The 20,475-nt window shown below is 35.4% G+C and overlaps 1 protein-coding gene across 10 annotated transcripts in view; it reads right to left on the reverse strand.

Annotated features, from left to right (window-relative positions):
* sorbs2a (sorbin and SH3 domain containing 2a) overlaps positions 1-20,475 on the reverse strand; it is a 173,453-nt gene that overhangs the window by 35,501 nt on the left and 117,477 nt on the right. For 8 of the 10 annotated variants that reach the window (XR_009821849.1, XM_062026649.1, XM_062026653.1 and 5 more), the window contains 5 exons: positions 15,705-15,755; positions 15,412-15,622; positions 15,236-15,350; positions 4,832-4,903; positions 1,845-1,901 (listed from right to left, as the gene is read on the reverse strand). Coding sequence is in view for 9 of the 10 variants with exons in the window: in XM_062026649.1 (XP_061882633.1) it covers positions 1,845-1,901; positions 4,832-4,903; positions 15,236-15,350; positions 15,412-15,622; positions 15,705-15,755 (506 nt within the window). In the remaining variant the exon portion in view is untranslated. The remainder of the gene's footprint in view (positions 1-1,844; positions 1,902-4,831; positions 4,904-15,235; positions 15,351-15,411; positions 15,623-15,704; positions 15,756-20,475) is intronic. The other 2 variants (XM_062026652.1, XM_062026655.1) reach the window with 2 other exon arrangements.

A 20,475-nucleotide genomic window follows, 5' to 3' on the forward strand; every position in this document is an offset into this window, starting at 1 on the left:
ATGGCCTGGACCACTGGAATGGATTCATAGATGACATCAAAACAAACTCAACACAACTAATATTATACATTAAACAAAACATATTCACAGATTTCTTTGATTAATGCTAACTTATTCAGAAAGTTTTTTTTTAAAGTATTATTTTGTATTTACCTATTGTTTTCTATTTTTATATATATTTTTCTTGTATTTATATTTTTTCCCCAATTACCGTATTATCCGGACCATAGGGCGCACCGCTGTTCAATGGTCTATTTTTGTTCTTTTTTTTCATATTTATAGGGTGCATTAAAGGAGTCATATTATTATTATTTTTTTTTTCTAAATGTAAAACACTTCCTTGTGGTCTACATAACATGTAATGGTGGTTCTTTGGTCAAAATGTTGCATGGATTATGTTTTACAGATCATCTTCAAGCTGCTTTCTGACAGTCGCTTCCGTACGCGCCGTTTTGTGGGCGGTCTAATTTTACGTTGCTCACCTTCGGTAGCGTCTTCTCCCCGTCATCTTTGTTGTAGCGGTGTAGCGTGCAAGGACGGGAGTGGAAGAAGTGTCAAAAGATGGAGCTAACTGTTTTAATGACATTTAATTAAATCAATAACGAAGGCCAGAAATGTGTCCCATGAAAAACCGTCCGACCGTAACTCTCTAATAACTAAAGTTAATTGGGTGAATAATGTAAACTCACTACACCGGTATGTTTTAGTGCTTTCATGGCGAGTTTACTGACAGATATAAGTAAGAACTTTACACTACTTTATATTAGAAATGTCAACAGCGGAGGATGAATGTCTCATAACAAGAAGATAGAGAAAAAGAAGAAGCTTATCGACTACGGTGTCGCCACGGACTACAAAGGCGAACGCGCGCAATTTTCCAGGATTTAAGCAGATCCCAAATACAGATCAGCAGGTACCAGAAGGTAAGAAAAGTTGCTTTTGCATGATATTGCGAAACAAAACGCCAGATAATATGTCTTACCTTATACACACACCATAATAATTGAAGCACATCAAACGGTGCAGCCTCCACATATCTCTTATGTTGACTGACATCTACTGGTCACACTTTTCATTACACCATGTACCAAATAAAATTGCTTCGAGGTGGTAAGCTCAACCAAACGTACTTCTTACATTAAGCGCACCGGGTTATGAGGCGCACTGTCAAGTTTTGAGGAAAAAAAATGATTTTAAGTGCGTCTTACAGTCCTAAAAATACGTTAGTTATTATTTTTAAAAATCCCATTATTATTATTATTACAATATTACTAAAAAGAATGATGGCACTATGTGCAAGTGACACCATGAAGTAATCCAGCAGAGGGCGCTGTCTCAAAAGTCAATTTCCTCAAATGAAGAGGTTCAGGAAGTGGTTTGACGAGATGCAAAGTTGTGTAACTGCACTTTTTAGCGGTACAACACATGGAGAGAAATATTTTATGCAACCAAACAAGAAATGGATTTGCAGCCCAAAAAATATTTGCAAACAAATAAAAGATTTGCAACCAAAAATACAATTTATAACCCCCCACAAAAAAATATTTGCAACCCAAAAAATATATATTTGCAAGAAAAAATATTTCCCCAAAAATTAAAATATGGATTTATAAAACACAAAAAATTTACAAACAAAAATAATAGATGTGTTATTTAACCGAATAAAATATTGCAAATAAAATAATGGATTTGTAAAAAAAAACAGATTTCCAAACAAAAATAATGGATTTGTTACAAAAAATAATAAATAAACAATAAACATATTTGCAAACAAAATACCGTAATTGCTTACAAACAAAACTGCTTCAATCAAACATGGCTTCTCATGGTGGGAGTGGGTTTACCTCAATGCGCTGGCGTGCCGAGATGTCTGGATTATAATCCAGTCGTTTTTTAGGAGGCTTGAGTGGCAGCAGTGAGCGTGGGGAGCAGGAGGAAGAGGAGCAGTAGGAAGAGGAGCAAGGTGAAGATGAGGTGAAGGAGGAGAAGCAGCGGTGACATCATGAGGAGCGGGGGAGGAAAAAAAAACACATGTGGAGAGAGTGGACACCCGTTAGACAACTGGAGCGCGACACCAAATATTGTTGTACAATACATAATGTACATGTCAACATACACGCCATCCATAAACATAAACAACACTATATCTAACAAACACCTGCACATCTTGACTTCAAAAGTGATGTTGTAAAAGAAGACAAACACACTCACTGGACACTTCATTCGATACACAATCTGAACACAACGCACCTTCCTTACTATAACCATACTAATATTGAAGTGAAGCTGTCAGAAAGGCGCCTCATGGAGTTTAATAAAGTTGAAAACATTAGAAACATCTCCCAGTATGATACACTGTGGTCGAACACAACCAGTAGAATAATTTATATATATATATATATATATATATATATATATATATATATATATATATATATATATATATATATATATATATATATATATATATATATATTGAAATAGTTAATAGTTAATTAGATGATTAAAATGTAATCATAGGAAGTATTTTTTTATTGTTAGAATATAAACAATTTTAGATTTGAAAAAACTTAAACATTTTGATTTAACCATTACAATTTTTTTTCTTAAACAACCCATATAAAATTAAATAAAAATAGCTTTTTGATTGGAAAATTAATTTTAACATTTGAATTATATACAAAAAATTTAAAAAATAAATAAATGTAACTATTGCAAAAAAAACCCCAACTATCTGAAATAGTCAATTTTTTAAATGAATTTTAATAAACAGATATCTGGACAATTTTAATGTAACTGTAGGTAAGTTTTCTTTCTTTTAATTTTTTTGTTTTAAATACTTAATGATTTGTTTGTATTTGCATTTTTGTTTTAATCAAAATAGATAACTTGGAAAATCAACATTTTACAGTAAATAATTGTTTTAAGTACATAACACAACCTAGCTACTATATATTTTTAATCCTTATTTATTTATCATAAATGACATCATCTTATGATATCATGTTATTGCAAATTATTTATTTTTCTCAAACAATCAGTAAAGAATTAGGATTTTTTAAATTTTATTTTACCATTTAATTTCCCCGCCCCCCTCAAATAAGGATCTATTTGGAAAAAAATTGACAATTTAAATGTAACTGTAGGTAACTTTCTTTTGTCAAACAAAAAATATTATTGATTAAATATTTGGTATTTTACAAATGTATTATTTTTTAATTACTGCACATAATTAGTTTAGTACATAACAAAACCTTGCTCCCATTTCTTTTTAATACTTATATCTTCTTAATCATATATTTCCTTTGCCAAATCTAATCATAACTTTTCCTCAACTGCTAATTGGTTGAGAGACATCACATGGTTCTATTGGGTCGTCTTATAATGAAGTGCGTGGGGTACAATTTAATAGAAGTTGTCCAATATGGCTGTTTCCTGTAAAAGGCTACATTAATACCTCTCTCCAGGCGTAAAGGCAACAATTTCATAAACCTAACTTAATATAACTGTGAAGTGGATCTCATATTCAGCAGGTATACCCAACAAAGTGTCCAGTGCATGCACACACACGCACACACACACACACACGCACGCGCACACACACACAAATGTGCCCATGCAGTGTGAGTGCAAGCTGTACAAAGCAGAAAAAGGTCCAAGAGTCAACCACAAGCTGCAGTGTTGTGCTTTATCGGGGAGTGCAATTACTATTGTGATAAGGGGATGCTCTACCAGGTGACGTTATTCGGTCCGTGCATCCAAATGACCTCAATAACCCGGCCGGCCTTTCAACACTCTATGGGATTATTCTCTCACATAAAACAATCACAACAAAGCAGGCAAATACCTCAACACAGTGTTACTTTCACACCATAACATTTGGAAGGTAAAGATGATCCAAGATGTGTGGCTGCTCTGAGCAGCATTACCATCCACATCCGGCAGAGGGCACTAAAGCCTAATGCCTAATGAGCAAATACGGTTCAATCACCTGGAACATTCTTATATCAGATGTCATATGGACCTGTACAATAAGCATAAATACTGTACACACTCCCAATTAATGCCTTTATTCCTGCGGTTCTCAAACGTTTTTCACCAAGTACCACCTCAGAAAACACTTGGCTTTTTAAGTACCACCATAATGACCAACATTAAAATACAGTAGCGTAGTAGGCCTGAATATTAATTACAAACAAGACAGTTAACAAGCATATTTAATATTTTTGACTACTGTCCCGTTTCACACAGTTTGAATATTTAATTATGTGATTATTTGGCATACTACATACTACAATTTTGCGTACTACAGTTTAAGAATCACTTCTCTAGCAATTTACCACCAGGGTCTCTAATTGACATTGGCGCCTGTGGCTGTAGGCAACCTCTTTAAAAAAACAAACAAACAAAAAAAACCTCTAAAAGATGGCACTGGCTGAGTTTGAAATCCAATGCATTATCACCAGCTCTGCGTGCGCTATAAAATGTTGTCACGGTTGTCGCTAATTAATGCTGACTGAGCAGTTTGCTCCTGAGTGCACTTTCCCATTTTCTCCTGCACTCCAAATCATTCTGTGGCAAACTTTGTTCCACGGCTGCTAGCCAACATACAGGATGGTGGTAGAGGAGTCACAGCCCCCCGACAGGTACGACACACCATGCGCACACAGTTCGCTAGCCCCAACCAGTCTACCTACGGGTGCTGAAAACACACACAAACACACAGTACATAGTCCTAAAAACCACAGGGGTGGTTGGAGGAAAGCGGGTGCAGGCCTAAGGCGGCGATGTTTGGTTTTTGCGCAAAAAAACACGCCAGGGCCTGACTTACCGGACGGCCAAACTCCAGCTCGGAAAAGAACTTATACCAAGGCTCGTTCTCTAAATCTATGTCATCATAGGTCTGGGAAAAAAAGCGTGAGAGTGACACAGAGAGAGAGAGAGAGTAGGTGGAAGAAACACAAGGATGGAGAGAAGTGACATCAAGAAGAGACATGGAACGTATGGTTAGGACATAAAGGAGGTGGACATGGACTCGGTTTGATTGAGCATGGAGATGTTTGGACTCTCTTAGGCCATGTCTACACTAAGCCGGATAACCCCTTAAACCAGGGGTCCCCAAACTACGGCCCGCGGGCCGGATTTGGCCCCCCAGCGTCCAAAATCTGGCCCGCGGGAAGTCCCAAGTTAAAAAAAAAATTGTTTTTTATTTTTTTAAAATTATTATTTTTTAAATTTGTCCTTACTAGTCCATTTTCTACCGTCTCCTAGCCACTCAGGCAAATCATATTATCTAAAAATGCATTTTACTATCGATAACGTGACATGCAGCAAGTACCCTCTTTAAGTCAATTAGTGCGCGAGGAATATATATGTATGAATACATATATATATATATATATATGTATATATATATACACATATACATATATACACATATATATATATATATATACATATATATATATATGTATATATATATACACATATACATATATACACATATATATATATATATATACACATATACATATATATATACATATATACACATACATACATATATATATATATATATATATATATATATATATATATATATATATATATATATATATATATATATACTGTACATGGACACATATGGATACATATATACACACACATATATACACATTTACATATATACACACACACACATTTACATATAATATATATATATATATACATATATACATATATATATACACACATATGTATATATATATATATATATATATATATATATATATATATATATATATATATATATATATATATACACACACACATATACATATATACATATATATATATATATATACACACATATATATACACATATATATATATATATATATATATATATATATACACACATATATATACACATATATATATACACACATATATATACAGGTATATATACACACATATACATGTATACATACATACATACATACATACATACATACATATATATATATATATATATATATATATATATATATATATATATATATATATATATATATATATATATATATATATATATATATATATATATATATATATATATATTAGGGCTGCAACTAACGATTAATTTGATAATCGATTAATCTGTCGATTATTACTTTGATTAATCGATTAATAATCGGATAAAAGAGACAAACTACATTTCTATCCTTTCCAGTATTTTGTTGAAAAAAAAACAGCATACTGGCACCATACTTATTTTGATTATTGTTTCTCAGCTGTTTGTAAATGTTGCAGTTTATAAATAAAGATTTATTTAAAAAAATATATATATATTAAAAAAAAAAAAAAAAAAAAAAAAGCCTCTGCGCATGCGCATAGCATACCGTAGATCCAACGAATCGATGACTAAATTAATCGGCAACTATTTTTATAATCGATTTTAATCGATTTATTGGTTAGTTGTTGCAGCCCTAATATATATATATATATATATGCGGCCCCCAGCCAAATTGTTTTACCCCAATGGGGCCCCGGAGTCAAAAAGTTTGGGGACCCCTGCCTTAAACGAATAATTATTTAGCCTAAGCCTCGTTTCAGCCACACTAAATCGCCGTTTAAGGCCCCTCTCCTCGGACAAATTTTTACACGGGTAAGTGCGCCGTCTATTTCTTGAATCTCCGGCTCTTAGCTTTGTATGGACTCATTAATCGTTTACAGAGGGAGTTCGGAGAGGAAGTGACGTCAGAAAGATGGAGGCGAGTCATCCAGACATGCCCGTGTGGAAATCCCATATGAATACCTTAACCCTTGTGTGGTGTTCGGGTCTGTGGGACCCGTTTTCATTTTTAATTAAAAGAAAAATGATACAATTAATTAATTTTTCAAACTGAGACTCACTGACTTTGGCTCATTTTCTGTGAAGAACATATATCAGAATACATATTTAATGACCACACACCATACACCCCCCTACACATTTCTATTACATATAAGATGTCCGGGTCCACTGGACCGGGGCTAATAGAAGTGTGGAAATTGATGTTCTGTGTACCACACACACACACACACACACACACACACACACACACACACACACACACACACACACACACACACACACACAGCAGGCTTAGACAGGAGGAGGACAGAGTGTAGGTGCACAGAACATCAGAGGGTCAAACGTGCGAGAAAATGAGTGCAGACAGTATCACTGTTTTTTGGGAGGGGTTTTAAGGAAAAAGCTGGCAGCTTTGTTGCCAGAATTTTTGTGTTAAATTGACATTGGTTTTTACAACATTATATTGTTAATGGAAAAACAGTACAAGTTCTTTTTTCATTCTGGCAACTTAGCTGCCAGTTTTTCTACCGTAAAAACAAATGTACCGTCTTTCCATTTATATTAATACACTCTTAAAAACAAGGTTTTACAGTAAATATATGGCAGCTCAGTCAACAGAATTGTTTTTCAATTTTTTTTCAATTTTTTCCAATTTACAGTAATATGCTGTAAAGAACACCGTAACATTTATTGTCATTTTTATTAATTTGATGGGTAGTTTGCTGTAAAATCATAAGTCAAGCAGATATTTAAGTATTTATTTTTATTTAGACAACATTTTTTTGGAAAGTATGATACTGTAATATTTGTTGCAATAATAGATACTATTAAAGTTTAAAAGGCATGCAATTACAAGCAGTGCATATATTTTTTCTGTCAAAATGAAACAAATCAATTACGTTTAGTGAGAAAATATTAAGTACTTTATTGACACATATCATTACCAGGTGTTTGCGGGCCAGATAAAATGATGTCGCGGTCCAGATCTGGCACCCGGGCCTTGAGTTTGACACCTGTGCTTTAGAGTGAATGCACTTTCTTCACAAAGGCAATACAGTAATGGTCATGAAATAAGTACAAAAAAATGGTTATTGTTTAGTTACATGTATGGTCTTCTTTCTGTACAAGTTCATGTTTTTTTTTTGTGGACATCAGTGTTTTTGGGTGTATACCTTTCCATCTGGGTATCAGTAATAAGCCACAGAAAACCTTGATCATGATGTACTTAAAGAAAAATTACAAATCAATAAATAATAAAAAAAGAAGTGGTAAACATTAAAGCCAAGTCCAGCTACGCATTTTATCATTTTGCGTTAATTTACATTTAGAACTTCTTTTTGTAAAAGTTTGTGTTTCATCAGCGTTTTTGTGTGTATTCTAGGGTATACATCCAGTATTTTCTGATACCAGTCCTACCACCGATTTACGAAAAATCCAACGGCGCCATGTTACGGTAGCTGGGTTGTGCGTGACGTCACACCCGGTTGCCGACACTTCGCACTTCACAATCACTCCAGCAGCACTGAGAGCGTACTCAGCCAAACTACCTCCGGGTAATGTTGCAATTTTTAATGCCAAAAAAATGCTTCCAATGCAAATAAAGTATGGTTCCACTTTTCCAAAAATACATGGGTTTTGCTATTGACCTGCTACTGATTAGCATTAGCAATTTTACATGGCGATTTCAACGTAGACCTCCGCTAAGATGGCCGCAACGTAGGCACGTCACTGTTATAGTGCACTGTCGCATCTCGTCTTAACTATTTTTGGCGCTACCTGTTAAGAATTCCCCATGTTTATGCGGGGACGCTTATATTGAAACCTTTTAGTTCGAAAGGTTCAGTCCCGCTTCCGGTTTTGCTCTTTAAGAGATCCATTTATGATATTTGTTTAGTATCTAAAAAATTTAAATGTATTATGTTTGCAGATGATACAAATGTATATTGTTCAGGAGAAGACTTGAAGGAAGTGTTGAGGATAATACAGGTTGAGTTGATTCAGCTAAAAAAAATGGTTTGATATTAATAAGTTATCATCAAATGATAAGAAAACTAAATTTATGGTGTTTCGTGGTGCAAGGACAAATTGTGAAGCAAAATTAAAATTAAATCAAGTGGAAATTGATAGAGTATATGAAACTAAATTCTTGGGAATAATAATTGATCATAAATTATGTTGGAAACCACACATTGAATACATAAAGGGAAAAATATCCAAATCCATTGTTATTCTTTATAAAGTAAGACACATGCTGAATAAGAAATGTCTGCATATGTTATATTATTCTTTTATTTTTCCATATTTAACATATTGTGTTGAAGTTTGGGGAAATGTTTATAAAACAAACATAGACCCAATAATTAAACTTCAAAAAAGGGTCATTAGAATAATACACAAAGCGTGCTACTATGAAATATACCAATCCATTATTTATAAGTTCTAATGTGTTAAAATTTTCAGATAGTGTTTTTAAAAACAATGGAAATTATGTTTCCAGTAAAGAACAACAGCCTTCCAGCTTGTATTCTTAGGTTATTTAAATTAAGAGGAGAAAACTATAATTTACGGGGGATATGGATTTTTGAAATAGGTAAAGTAAGAACGAATATAAAATACAAATGTATTTCAGTTTTAGGAGTTAAATGGTGGAACAAGCTCAGAGATGAGTTGAAGGCATGTAGTTCTTTGTTAAGGTTTAAGAAAACCTTGAAAGGTGAAATAATTGAAAAGTATAAAATATAGTAACAATTACTTTCATCCCATTGATTTTTTTTTTACGTTGATGTTCCAGGCAATCTAATTTTCAATGAATGTATAGGATAGGCAAATATAAGCTTTGGCTTCAGCCTATTCCTTTTTCGGTAATTATTTTTCTTTTCTTTCTTTTTGTCTGTAAATGTGTATGATTGTTAAATATGTCTAATCTGTACTGTTAAACTGGTCGCACAAAATGGTTGATGGTTGATTATACACTACCGTTCAAAAGTTTGGGGTCACATTGAAATGTCCTTATTTTTGAAGGAAAAGCACTGTACTTTTCAATGAAGATAACTTTAAACTAGTCTTAACTTTAAAGAAATACACTCTATACATTGCTAATGTGGTAAATGAGTATTCTAGCTGCAAATGTCTGGTTTTTGGTGCAATATCTACATAGGTGTATAGAGGCCCATTTCCAGCAACTATCACTCCAGTGTTCTAATGGTACAATGTGTTTGCTCAGAAGGCTAATTGATGATTAGAAAACCCTTGTGCAATCATGTTCACACATCTGAAAACAGTTTAGCTCGTTACAGAAGCTACAAAACTGACCTTCCTTTGAGCAGATTGAGTTTCTGGAGCATCACATTTGTGGGGTCAATTAAACGCTCAAAATGGCCAGAAAAAGAGAACTTTCATCTGAAACTCGACAGTCTATTCTTGTTCTTAGAAATGAAGGCTATTCCACAAAATTGTTTGGGTGACCCCAAACTTTTGAACGGTAGTGTATGACCGAAATAAACGTATTTCATTCATTCATTTGAAGCATCATTAGCGTCTTCTAAGTGTTTGTGATTCATTTGTTGATGTCGTGATGTGATAATAGACACAATGACAGCTGTGTTTGTTTAGTAAATTGCATCTGACTGCTACACGAGTTAGCTGTCATGCGCCACAGATGGATTGCAGTTCTTCAGATACCATTGAAAATGTTCTAACATTAAAGAACACATAAAATTATCGATAACAATTAAAAAAAAAGTAAAAATAATTGTATTTACATAATTTTTGTATTTTATTTTGAAGGTTGAACAAATCCTGAAATGGATTAGCTGGAGTATCCACTGCATTATGAAAAATGTATCTATTTGTATTTTTTCACTGGCTCACATGCTAACTACGCATGAGAAATGTGGAGAAAGTCCCATTATACACATGAAATTGAAAAGGCCTTTGCATGCCCTCGGCAACAAGAAGGCCATTAGAGTCGGCAATCAGCCTTCTAATTGCCCAATCAAATCAAGGCAGCATTATGTAAATATTTACATGCATCTAAACGAGATTACTGTCGAGCACTATATTCACTTCTTCCTGTTCTATTCCTGCTCCTGCACAGATGCCAGGGCGTGTTTTCGAAGGTGTTGTCGCATCTGTTTTTAGGAAAGATGAGTCAGCCTGAAAAAGTGTGAGGCTTAAAGCTGGCTGCTGACAGCACAGTGCAATAAAACACACAAAAAAGCAACACAATGAGGAGCGGGATGTCTACTCAGCGTTATAATTAACGACCCAGCAGGGATCTTGTGCATTGGCCGTTGTCTCTTCTCGGTCTATCAGGGTGACTCATGTGTTACTGCACTCGCTACATTACAAAACAGCTGAATGTTAATTTCTTCTAACTCGTTTCCTTCCGCACAGACTTCCCATTTATTTTCTGGGCTGTCTGCTTCAAATTGGCGCTAGCCTGAGTAACGACACTGCTAAGAAGGCAACCCTTCCGATATTGACAGCAGCAGTTCTACTTATTATCTAATACTAAAGCCAATAAATCTTGCCCTGCAGGTAGCGAATGTCTCCGGAAATGGCTCACAGGATGCACTCACCCGATCATAAAAAAAGCAAGGATGAGGATGAAAAACTGATGCATTTCACTAATTTCTTTTAGTGTGTCTTTTTAAAAAAAATTATATACATATATATGACTGTTAAATCAACACAATACGCCCATTTTGTCAAAGACAAATCACCACAAAATAACAACACCATCACAGCCACACTGTGGATCTGTGCTTGGTAAATACAAGTAAAAGTGCAACTCAGTATTGCAGCCATATGAATAAAACACACTCTAAAATGAAAGTTGTGGACCAGTGGGTCACATTGTGTTAAATATTTGTATTATTTAGGGTCAGAATTTTTTTTTAATTATAATTTTATTTAGGATACATCTTATTTTTTATTTGTATTTATTTTGGTTTACATTCTTATTTTATTGCTATTTTTTGGGGTTAAATTCCACACGTATTTTTCTATTATTAATTTTTACATTCTATCTTTAAATTGTTATTAATATTTTTGGGTTACATTCTATAAAAAATGTTTTGGTGCAATTCTATTTTGATATTTTATTATCATTACTTTTTTGGGCTTTATTCTAGCTTTAATTTTTATTATTTATATTTTTTGGGGTACATTCTTTTATTTTTGTATTGTTTATATTTTGGGGGTTACATTCTGTGTGGCCGCATGGCAATGAAGTGCAGTACTTCACCACCACCAAAAGAGGGCCCCAGTACTTCAGGCCCAACTAGTGTAGCTTGGCCTAACTAGTCCAACCAGAATTCAACCGATCCCCGCGAATTATGTGCGTCTTCGCCACTTTGTCCAATGCTTGCAATTTCCCCGTACATATTAGTCCAAACTAATTTGTCTCTGACTCTCCGACTCTTTAATGCTAAAACGGCACAATTGTTGTCCTCCCGCACAAATCAAACCAACTTCCAGCTCCTGCTCTACAGCACTAAGCCTTCTGGGTAATGTAGTAAACATTGAGCAACACAGCAGCGTCCTCAGTTCCTATATTACATGTATTTATTTATGTAAACTTCAAATATCCAAACATTTTTATTTGCAATGCTGACCTAACAAAGAGACAGCATTTACATGTTAGAGATGTTGAAGTGTGATGATAATCTCTCATTGTTTCTTATTTACGAGTAAAAATGTAACAATTCACAAAGGATCTTAACGAGTGGGGTTAAAAGTGTTGGAACGTAAATTAATGTTTAAGACGGACAAACACTTTTCAAGTGTAAAATAAACACGGAAAATGTTTGCAACTTGTGGACAACAGAGCAGACAGCGGACAATAAGGAAGCCTTTGGTGGTGTTTGTTTCTATAAATGTAGTTAGTTTTGATTAATTAAAACTGTACAGTAATTTGACTATAAGCTCAGAATTTGTGCTTTTACTGCAATCGAGTGTCTACTTTTAAGTCTGTGTTGTATAAAACGAGTAAAACATCAATACAGTATTTTTTTTCTCTATTTTTTGGGGGTTAAGGTTACAAGGAATACTTAAAATATTGATAGGAATTTCATAAAATCACAAGTTGATTCAATTTAATTGAAAAGAAAAAATAAACTTTTGGCACAACTTTCTGAAAAAGATGCAGCAATTTCAGGACCTTTAGGTCGCAAAAAAAACCTGCTAAATTCTGGAGGGACTGATAAATGGGCTGCGGTATAGTAGAACTACACAATCTTTAGGCGTCATGCTGAATAAAAAAAGACTGATGTTCTATTCAGAACCAGTTGATCAAAAAAAGGTATAAATATAGAAGGGAAGCAAAATCAGTGCGATTGAATGTTGCATTTATTCAGTTTTGCTACAATTTTGCATTTTAATATGAACATTTAACATTAGAATTATTTGTTAGAAGAGTTACTTGTAAGTAGGGCTGGACAATTATGGCTAAAATAATAATCACAATTATTTTGATTGATATTGTAATCACGATTAATTAATCACACGATTATCATGAGTAAATATTGTACCACCAAAACTCAACTTTACATAGAGATAAACCAAACGGATATAGATAAGTAATGAATAAATCAAAAGTAAAATAATAATAATAATAATAAAAAATTATTAAAATAACAATAGCATAACAAAATTAAGTTTTTGCGTTTAAATTTTTTTAAATTCTGTTTTATACCTTTTACACTTATTTTATCACCATAGAGTGTGTGCTTTTTGTGTCAAATAAAATCTAATAAAATGTTTGTTAATTAAGTGCAAAAAAATCCTCATTTATTGGTGCAATACATCTTTGGACAATTCTGACCAGTATTTTAGGTCAAAGCATAATTGTGTAATGTATCAATAAGTGCTTTAAGTACATTATGCTTGTTTAAAGTACTTTTTGGAGACCTTTATTTTGTTAGCGCAGTTAAACCGGCTGTGGCGCACCACGCTGTTATTGTGAAGGGGGTAAGTGTGCTTTGCTGCCGTTCGCAGCTTGACGAGTACAGAGGCGACTCACCTTAGGCGACTGCTGTTTGTACATTGATGTTACATCCATGATGTCGTTCACAACAACACAAGCAGATGAGATGGGTTGTGTGTGTATGGATTGTTCTTGCTAGCTTTAGCTTCGTAGTTTAGTCGCTGTTTTAAGTGACCGTTTGATTGATTGATTGAAACTTTTATTAGTAGATTGCACAGTACAGTACATATTCCGTACAATTGACCACTAAATGGTAACACCCGAATAAGTTTTTCAACTTGTTTAAGTCGGGGTCCACGTTAATCAAGTCTCGACATTCTTTAGTTTGAGTGTGTCGGGGATGAATGAGCGCTATCGGACACATTCTTTTTTACAATCAAATGTTCCTTCTACTCACAATGAGAACATTTCACTCGCATTTATGTCAATTTCCATGATATTATTCTGTGTTTAACAACGGGCTACGTTTTATTGGCGCGGTTACGTAAATGCGGAATTTAATTGACTTTACTTTTTTTGTTGAGTTCAGTGATTATTATTGATGAGGCATACAAGAAAAGTAGCAACCATAACAAACTTCCCAAACTTCTCGTAGACGTGCTCTTTTTGTCACTCAAGCACGTTTTGCGGCCCATTAATGTACTTGTAACAAAAAAATGTCATTCCGCGTGTCGTGTTTTTTGTGTGTGCAAAAATATTAGAAAATATTAAGAAAAGTTAATTATTCCAATGACTGTTTTTCGGCAATTGGTTCAAATGTGCATTCATTGTCTCAACATTTTTTATAGCTGATTCTGGGCTTCTCTAGACCAGTGGTTCTCAAATGGGGGTACGCGTACCCCTGGGGGTACTTGAAGGTATGCCAAGGGGTATGTGAGATTTAAAAAAAAATAAAATTCTAAAAATAGCAACAATTCAAAAATCCTTTATAAATATATTTATTGAATAATACTTCAACAAAATAAATGTTTAGAATGAAGTTCATGAATCCAGATGGATCTCTATTACAATCCCCAAAGAGGGCACTTTAAGTTGATGATTACTTCTATGTGTAGAAATCTTTATTTATAATTGAATCACTTGTTTATTTTTCACCAAGTTTTTTGTTATTTTTATATCTTTTTTTCCAAATAGTTCAAGAAAGACCACTACAAATGAGCAATATTTTGCACTGTTATACAATTTAATAAATCAGAAACTGATGACATAGTGCTGTATTTTACTTCTTTATCTATTTTTTTCAACCAAAAATGCTTTGCTCTGATTAGGGGGTACTTGAATTAAAAATATGTCCACAGGGGGTACATCACTGAAAAAAGGTTGAGAACCACTGCTCTAGAACATCTGGATTTAATTTTTTTTAAGAAGGATTAAAAATAAAAGATACTCACAGGTCTGTCTTGCTCTAAAATCGAAGACTTCCCGGGCTCATATTCAAAAATACTGCGAGGCTCGGCTCGATACTTCCGCGTGTCCACTCTCCTGTCCGGTGGACCCCATTCATTCCTGCAGAGGGAGACCACAATCATAATTGTCCTCAAATAAGTGTTTTAATAACATTTCTCACATATCTGGCGTGTCTCTGTCACTGTCTCGGGCCCTCAGCTGGAGCAGCGAGGGCATAGGCGGCGGCGGCGGCGGAGGTACGGGGGACGGAGAAGGATCCCGGGCGGAGAGGTGGCCGCCGTTGTCCGAGAGGCTCTTGGAGAGAGGTCTGTACGTGTGAGTCCTTGGGGCCGGGTGGGACGTGGTGGCGCTGGGGGGCACGCTGTAGTCATCTTTTATGAAAGACAAAAACAGACTAAAAATATCTTCTTCTAAAGGCAAATTCAACAGGCTTAATAATAAAGCATCTCTCACCATTATTGATGACGGCATACGTTGCACTGTAGGTGTCAGAATAGTCATCATCTGGAGAGAATTGGAGTCAAGTTAGGTCACGTCCACAGTAATGTATCCCACTGGGCATCTTACAGTCTAAGATGCTGTGTACTGTAAAGGCTTTGATCATAACTGGGGCCTTTTTATTGGACCGCAATTCATAGGTGATAAATGGAGCCAGGCTGTTTACTAAATGTAAAAACTCCTTACATGTGATTATTAATAACTAGAATATGCAATTTCGTAGAGAATTTGCATGTGTCCAACTGCAACGCTAATGTTTACATTAGGGGAGTCCAAAGTGCGGCCCAGGGGCCATTTGCGGCCCGCAGCTAAGTTTATAACAGCACATTGTAAAAATACTACTAAATCATAAAAACAATGTAGGCTGTTTTTTTAATTTAAAACGGTCATTTCTCAAAAAATAATACTGACTCAAAATCAATGTTGTTATGAACAAAATCCACGCTGTTATGAATTATTGACACAATTAAACCTCTAATCAATTCACATGAAATATTCCACTTTGAAATAATTTTTGGGGACAATATTCATATTTTGTGTGGTTGCCATTAAAAAACTGTTTTCTTTGACAAAAAGAGCATAGATCAAACAAACAAAAAAACGACGAAAAAATAATAACATCTTAGATCTGAAGTTGATCTAGAGCAGGGGTGTCCAAACTACATGCGGCCCACCAGCGTCTTCAACTTAGATGTCTTCAATTCGGCCCGCTAGGCGGAACGAGTTCGGCAAGCAATATGGCCAAGAGCGGTGTATTCATATCAATTACAAATATGCCAGTGGTCTAATAACTGCTATTTTGGTGCCATCTGGTGGCCAAAGAAACTTACTCAACCATTAATTGTACTTGCAAGGACACATAGCACAGCATCTATTGCTATGACCCAATCCAAACAACTTTCCCTAGTCATGGTGCAGAAAAAAAAACAACCAGCAAAAAGTCGTCAAACCTGGTCACACATAACACAACCTGCTCATTGAACTTTGTGGATATAATAAAAAATGTCCAATCAACATAAAAAAAAAATTACACCCATTTAAATCCACTACAATGGATGATGGGAAAAATGCAAAATACTCTCTCCACACTTATCCAGTGGTTTGGCTTCAAGTGGGAATATGTCGAACAGACAACCGTAATTTGTCAGGTGTGGGGCAAAAGCGTAGCTGCGCAATGCTACAAAAAGTAGCGTTACTGCTAATATGTAGCATCATTTAAAAAGTCACCTGCTAGAGAATGAAGAGTGCTTACTCCGCATGTCAACATCTCCGTTCGGTGCCACACCAACAAAATGCTGAGGCAACCATTTCCAGATCAACACCGTATGAAAAAAATAGTCCACGACATAAGGAGATAACGTCCGCAGGAACCTACCACATAGTGAAGGACGTACACAATTTGATTTCCTATTATGCAGCTCATTTTTATTTGACAGTTATTGAAATATCTTGTGTGACATCATGCACAAAAGTGCACTTTATTAGTTTTAAACTATTGTAGTGGCGTTCTGTATAAAAAGTGTACTTTAATTTAGTGTTGTTTTGATATGTCATCTTAGTGACGTCATGCACAAAAGTGCACTAATAGCTTGTTTTAAAATAACTCTGACAATCTTGCACTTTCTGTTATGAAATGACATGAATGTTTGTGCCACTGCTTAATAACTGTTTAATAAATACAGTTTTGGTCAATTGACATGGTTGTGATTTCCCTCTCTCCATGAAAGTTTAAAATGAGCATATATTAATGCAGTGTGAACAAGAATGTTTTAATGTAGACACATAGAATCATCATACTGCTGTGATTATATGCATCAAGTGTTCATTCAAGGCTAAGGCAAAATATTGCGATATGGCCTAAAAATACCGAGATATTAAAACAAGGCCATATCGCCCAGCCCTAATATATATATATATATATATATATATATATATATATATATATATATATATATATATATATATATATATATATATATGAGTTTGAGGGTTCTGCACAGTATCCTGGCTGTTCCTAAGACTGCGCTCTGGTGACGGTGGCAGAGAAGAGGACTGTGGAAAAACTAGTGAGCATCGTGGATGATGCCAGTCACCCTCTGCATACCGTTATCAGTAGCCAGAGGAGCCTGTTCAGTGCTAGACTGCTTCATCCCAAGTGCAGGACTAATAGACTAAAAAACTCCTTTGTCCCACACGCCATTAGACTGTACAACTTCTCTCTGGGGAGGAGGGGGGTACTAGGATGACAGGGGACGCAAAGCATCAACAATACTAAAATAAACTGCAACTAAAACAGTGCAATTAACAGTGCAATAAACAGCAATAACAGTGAAAAACATTTTAAATATACGCATCACATCTCTCATATAATCGACAGTATTACCGTTTTTCTACATTTTCTACTGCCTAGTTTCTCTTGTTATATTCTTATTTTTACTGTTATATTTTCATTCTTATTGTTACTTTTAATTTGTATTCTTGTTATATTTTCTATTTTCTTTCCATTTTTACTTCCATTATTTACTTTTTCAAATTCTCTCATTTCTGTACATTTTAATTTTCCTGAGGGAACTCTCCTGAAGGAATCAATAAAGTACTATCTATCTATTATAATCAAATTCTACTAATTGATAATCGAGCGGACATAGTAAAAGGCGTTTATTGCCGCATATGTGGTTGTTGTTCGACAAAACAATCAGGTTGTCGCGGCAACAGTGGCTCGAAGACACTGGCTTTTTCTTTTCCAACCCGTATGAAGAGACACCAAGAAAGCTGGACCGCGTCTGTGCCAAAAGGTTGTGTTGTCTCAGTATTTGGCAGGCGTCCAAGCAAGTGTGACATTTTAAGCCCTCCGTGAAAAAGTCCTCATGTTGTGTGGCGCAGCGGTTGAGCCGCGACGCTCCCATTGGCCGCCTCTATATTTAGTCTCGTATGCCAGCCAACATACACGCCTTGATCAGCCAGCTGTGGAGCTTCTCGACACATGGTTTTAACTTCTCCCTCACGTTTCCACTCTACAGCAGAGGTGTCAAACATACGGCCCGCGAACAGGTTTAATCCGGCCCAGGGTCCGCAAAAATTAGTTTGCTAAGTATAAAAATAGGCTGCAATTTTTGAACTAAAGAAACTGCTGTTCTAAATGTGTCCACTGGATGTCGCAATAACAATTCAAGTGTAACGCACGTCACACATGACACTGTTTAAAGATGACGTGTCACCTGACTTTAAGCACCCTCTGGATTGGCTGCCACTAACTCCAATCAGCGCAGGTGCAAGCAATCAGCTGCTCCTGTTGTGGCTGGCGGCAGACTACTGCTGTAGCGACGCACAACACCTTTTTTCATTGTAAATTATCGACTCAACAGATAAAATAACGAAACGGTAAGATGCAAAGACTTAAGTCAACGTGACTATCATCTTTGAAGTAGTTAGAATTCCGTGCAGCGCTCGCAATTGGTTGAATGCACGATGCGCACCCTGAACTCCATTGTAAAAATGTGTGTTTCCACATTTGTTGTATGATCTATTTTATTTTATGCTTAAATCTAGCATGTTAACATGTTACATTTGTAGCTATTGGCAGAAAAATTGTATGTAAATTATCAAAAAACGTTCCGTTCCCTGAGTTCCCAGTGAACAGACAAAAGCTGTCTTTGTTGCACCAAGCCAAAGGCTTGTAAAATTCCATTGTGTATGATAGAAGATGTCAGGTTTGAACATCGATGACATCTATTAAAACAGACTGTTATGTTACCTTTAGTTTGGCTATTAGGGTGTCATTTTGACAATTGTTATGATTATATTATAATGGTAATGTTTGAAAGATGATAAATGAATGTGTTGTGGCAATTGCGGATGTCACCAATGCGGCGGTTTCCCAAACACGTCTTTAAGGGTCAACCGCCAACATGAGCATGCTGAACAGGAAGTGCATAAAGTTTAATGGATTTGTAAATACGCTGAGACAAAGTCTCAGTTCATTGTGTACTTCATGGTGTTTTTGAAACTGCAACAATTTTTTCCCCAGAATTTTCAACGGACTTAAAGTGTTTTGTCAAGAGAATTATTTATAACGTGTATATTTTCAGAACATGCTTGTTCTATTTTTGGCCGAAGTGAGACAACAATTTTTTTTTTTAAAGTTGTCTTTATTTTTATATTATTATTCCATGATTTTACCAGTGTGGCCCGCGTCGGAATAGATTTTCCTCTATGCGGCCCCTGAGCTAATTTGAGTTTGACACCCCTACTCTACAGGGTTGTTATTTCTGACATATGTATTTCTTTGGTATGAACATTCAAAACAAACATGGTGACTTTTACTTTCAGCTCCGGCAACAAAAGGACCTTTTAGATTTGCCTGTCTGGAGGTCTGCTGCACCCCCGCTGAGGCGTCTTTGCCTGCCACTAAACGACATGGCTAGTCATTGGGATTATTAGACGCACAATTACGCAAGAGTTGTTGTCGGTATTTGCTTGTTGATTGCAACAGACGGAGAGCCTGAGCGATCGGGAACAAACGAGCCTTTTACGGACTTTCGCCGCCTAACCCGCTAAATTGGAGCACATTTCCCAGGGTGGATTGTGTCTTTATTAGCGAGTGCTCGCCGTTCCTGCTCCTTTTTCACGGCCTAATGAGTTCTGGCTCGGGGGTCTCGTAAGGTCAGCGTTAACGAGAACGAGGAATGAGAAGGGGACACAATGAAAGGAGGTATATATCTTAAGT

Source organism: Entelurus aequoreus, linkage group LG18 (assembly GCF_033978785.1).
Source record: "Entelurus aequoreus isolate RoL-2023_Sb linkage group LG18, RoL_Eaeq_v1.1, whole genome shotgun sequence".
NCBI lineage: Eukaryota > Metazoa > Chordata > Actinopteri > Syngnathiformes > Syngnathidae > Entelurus > Entelurus aequoreus.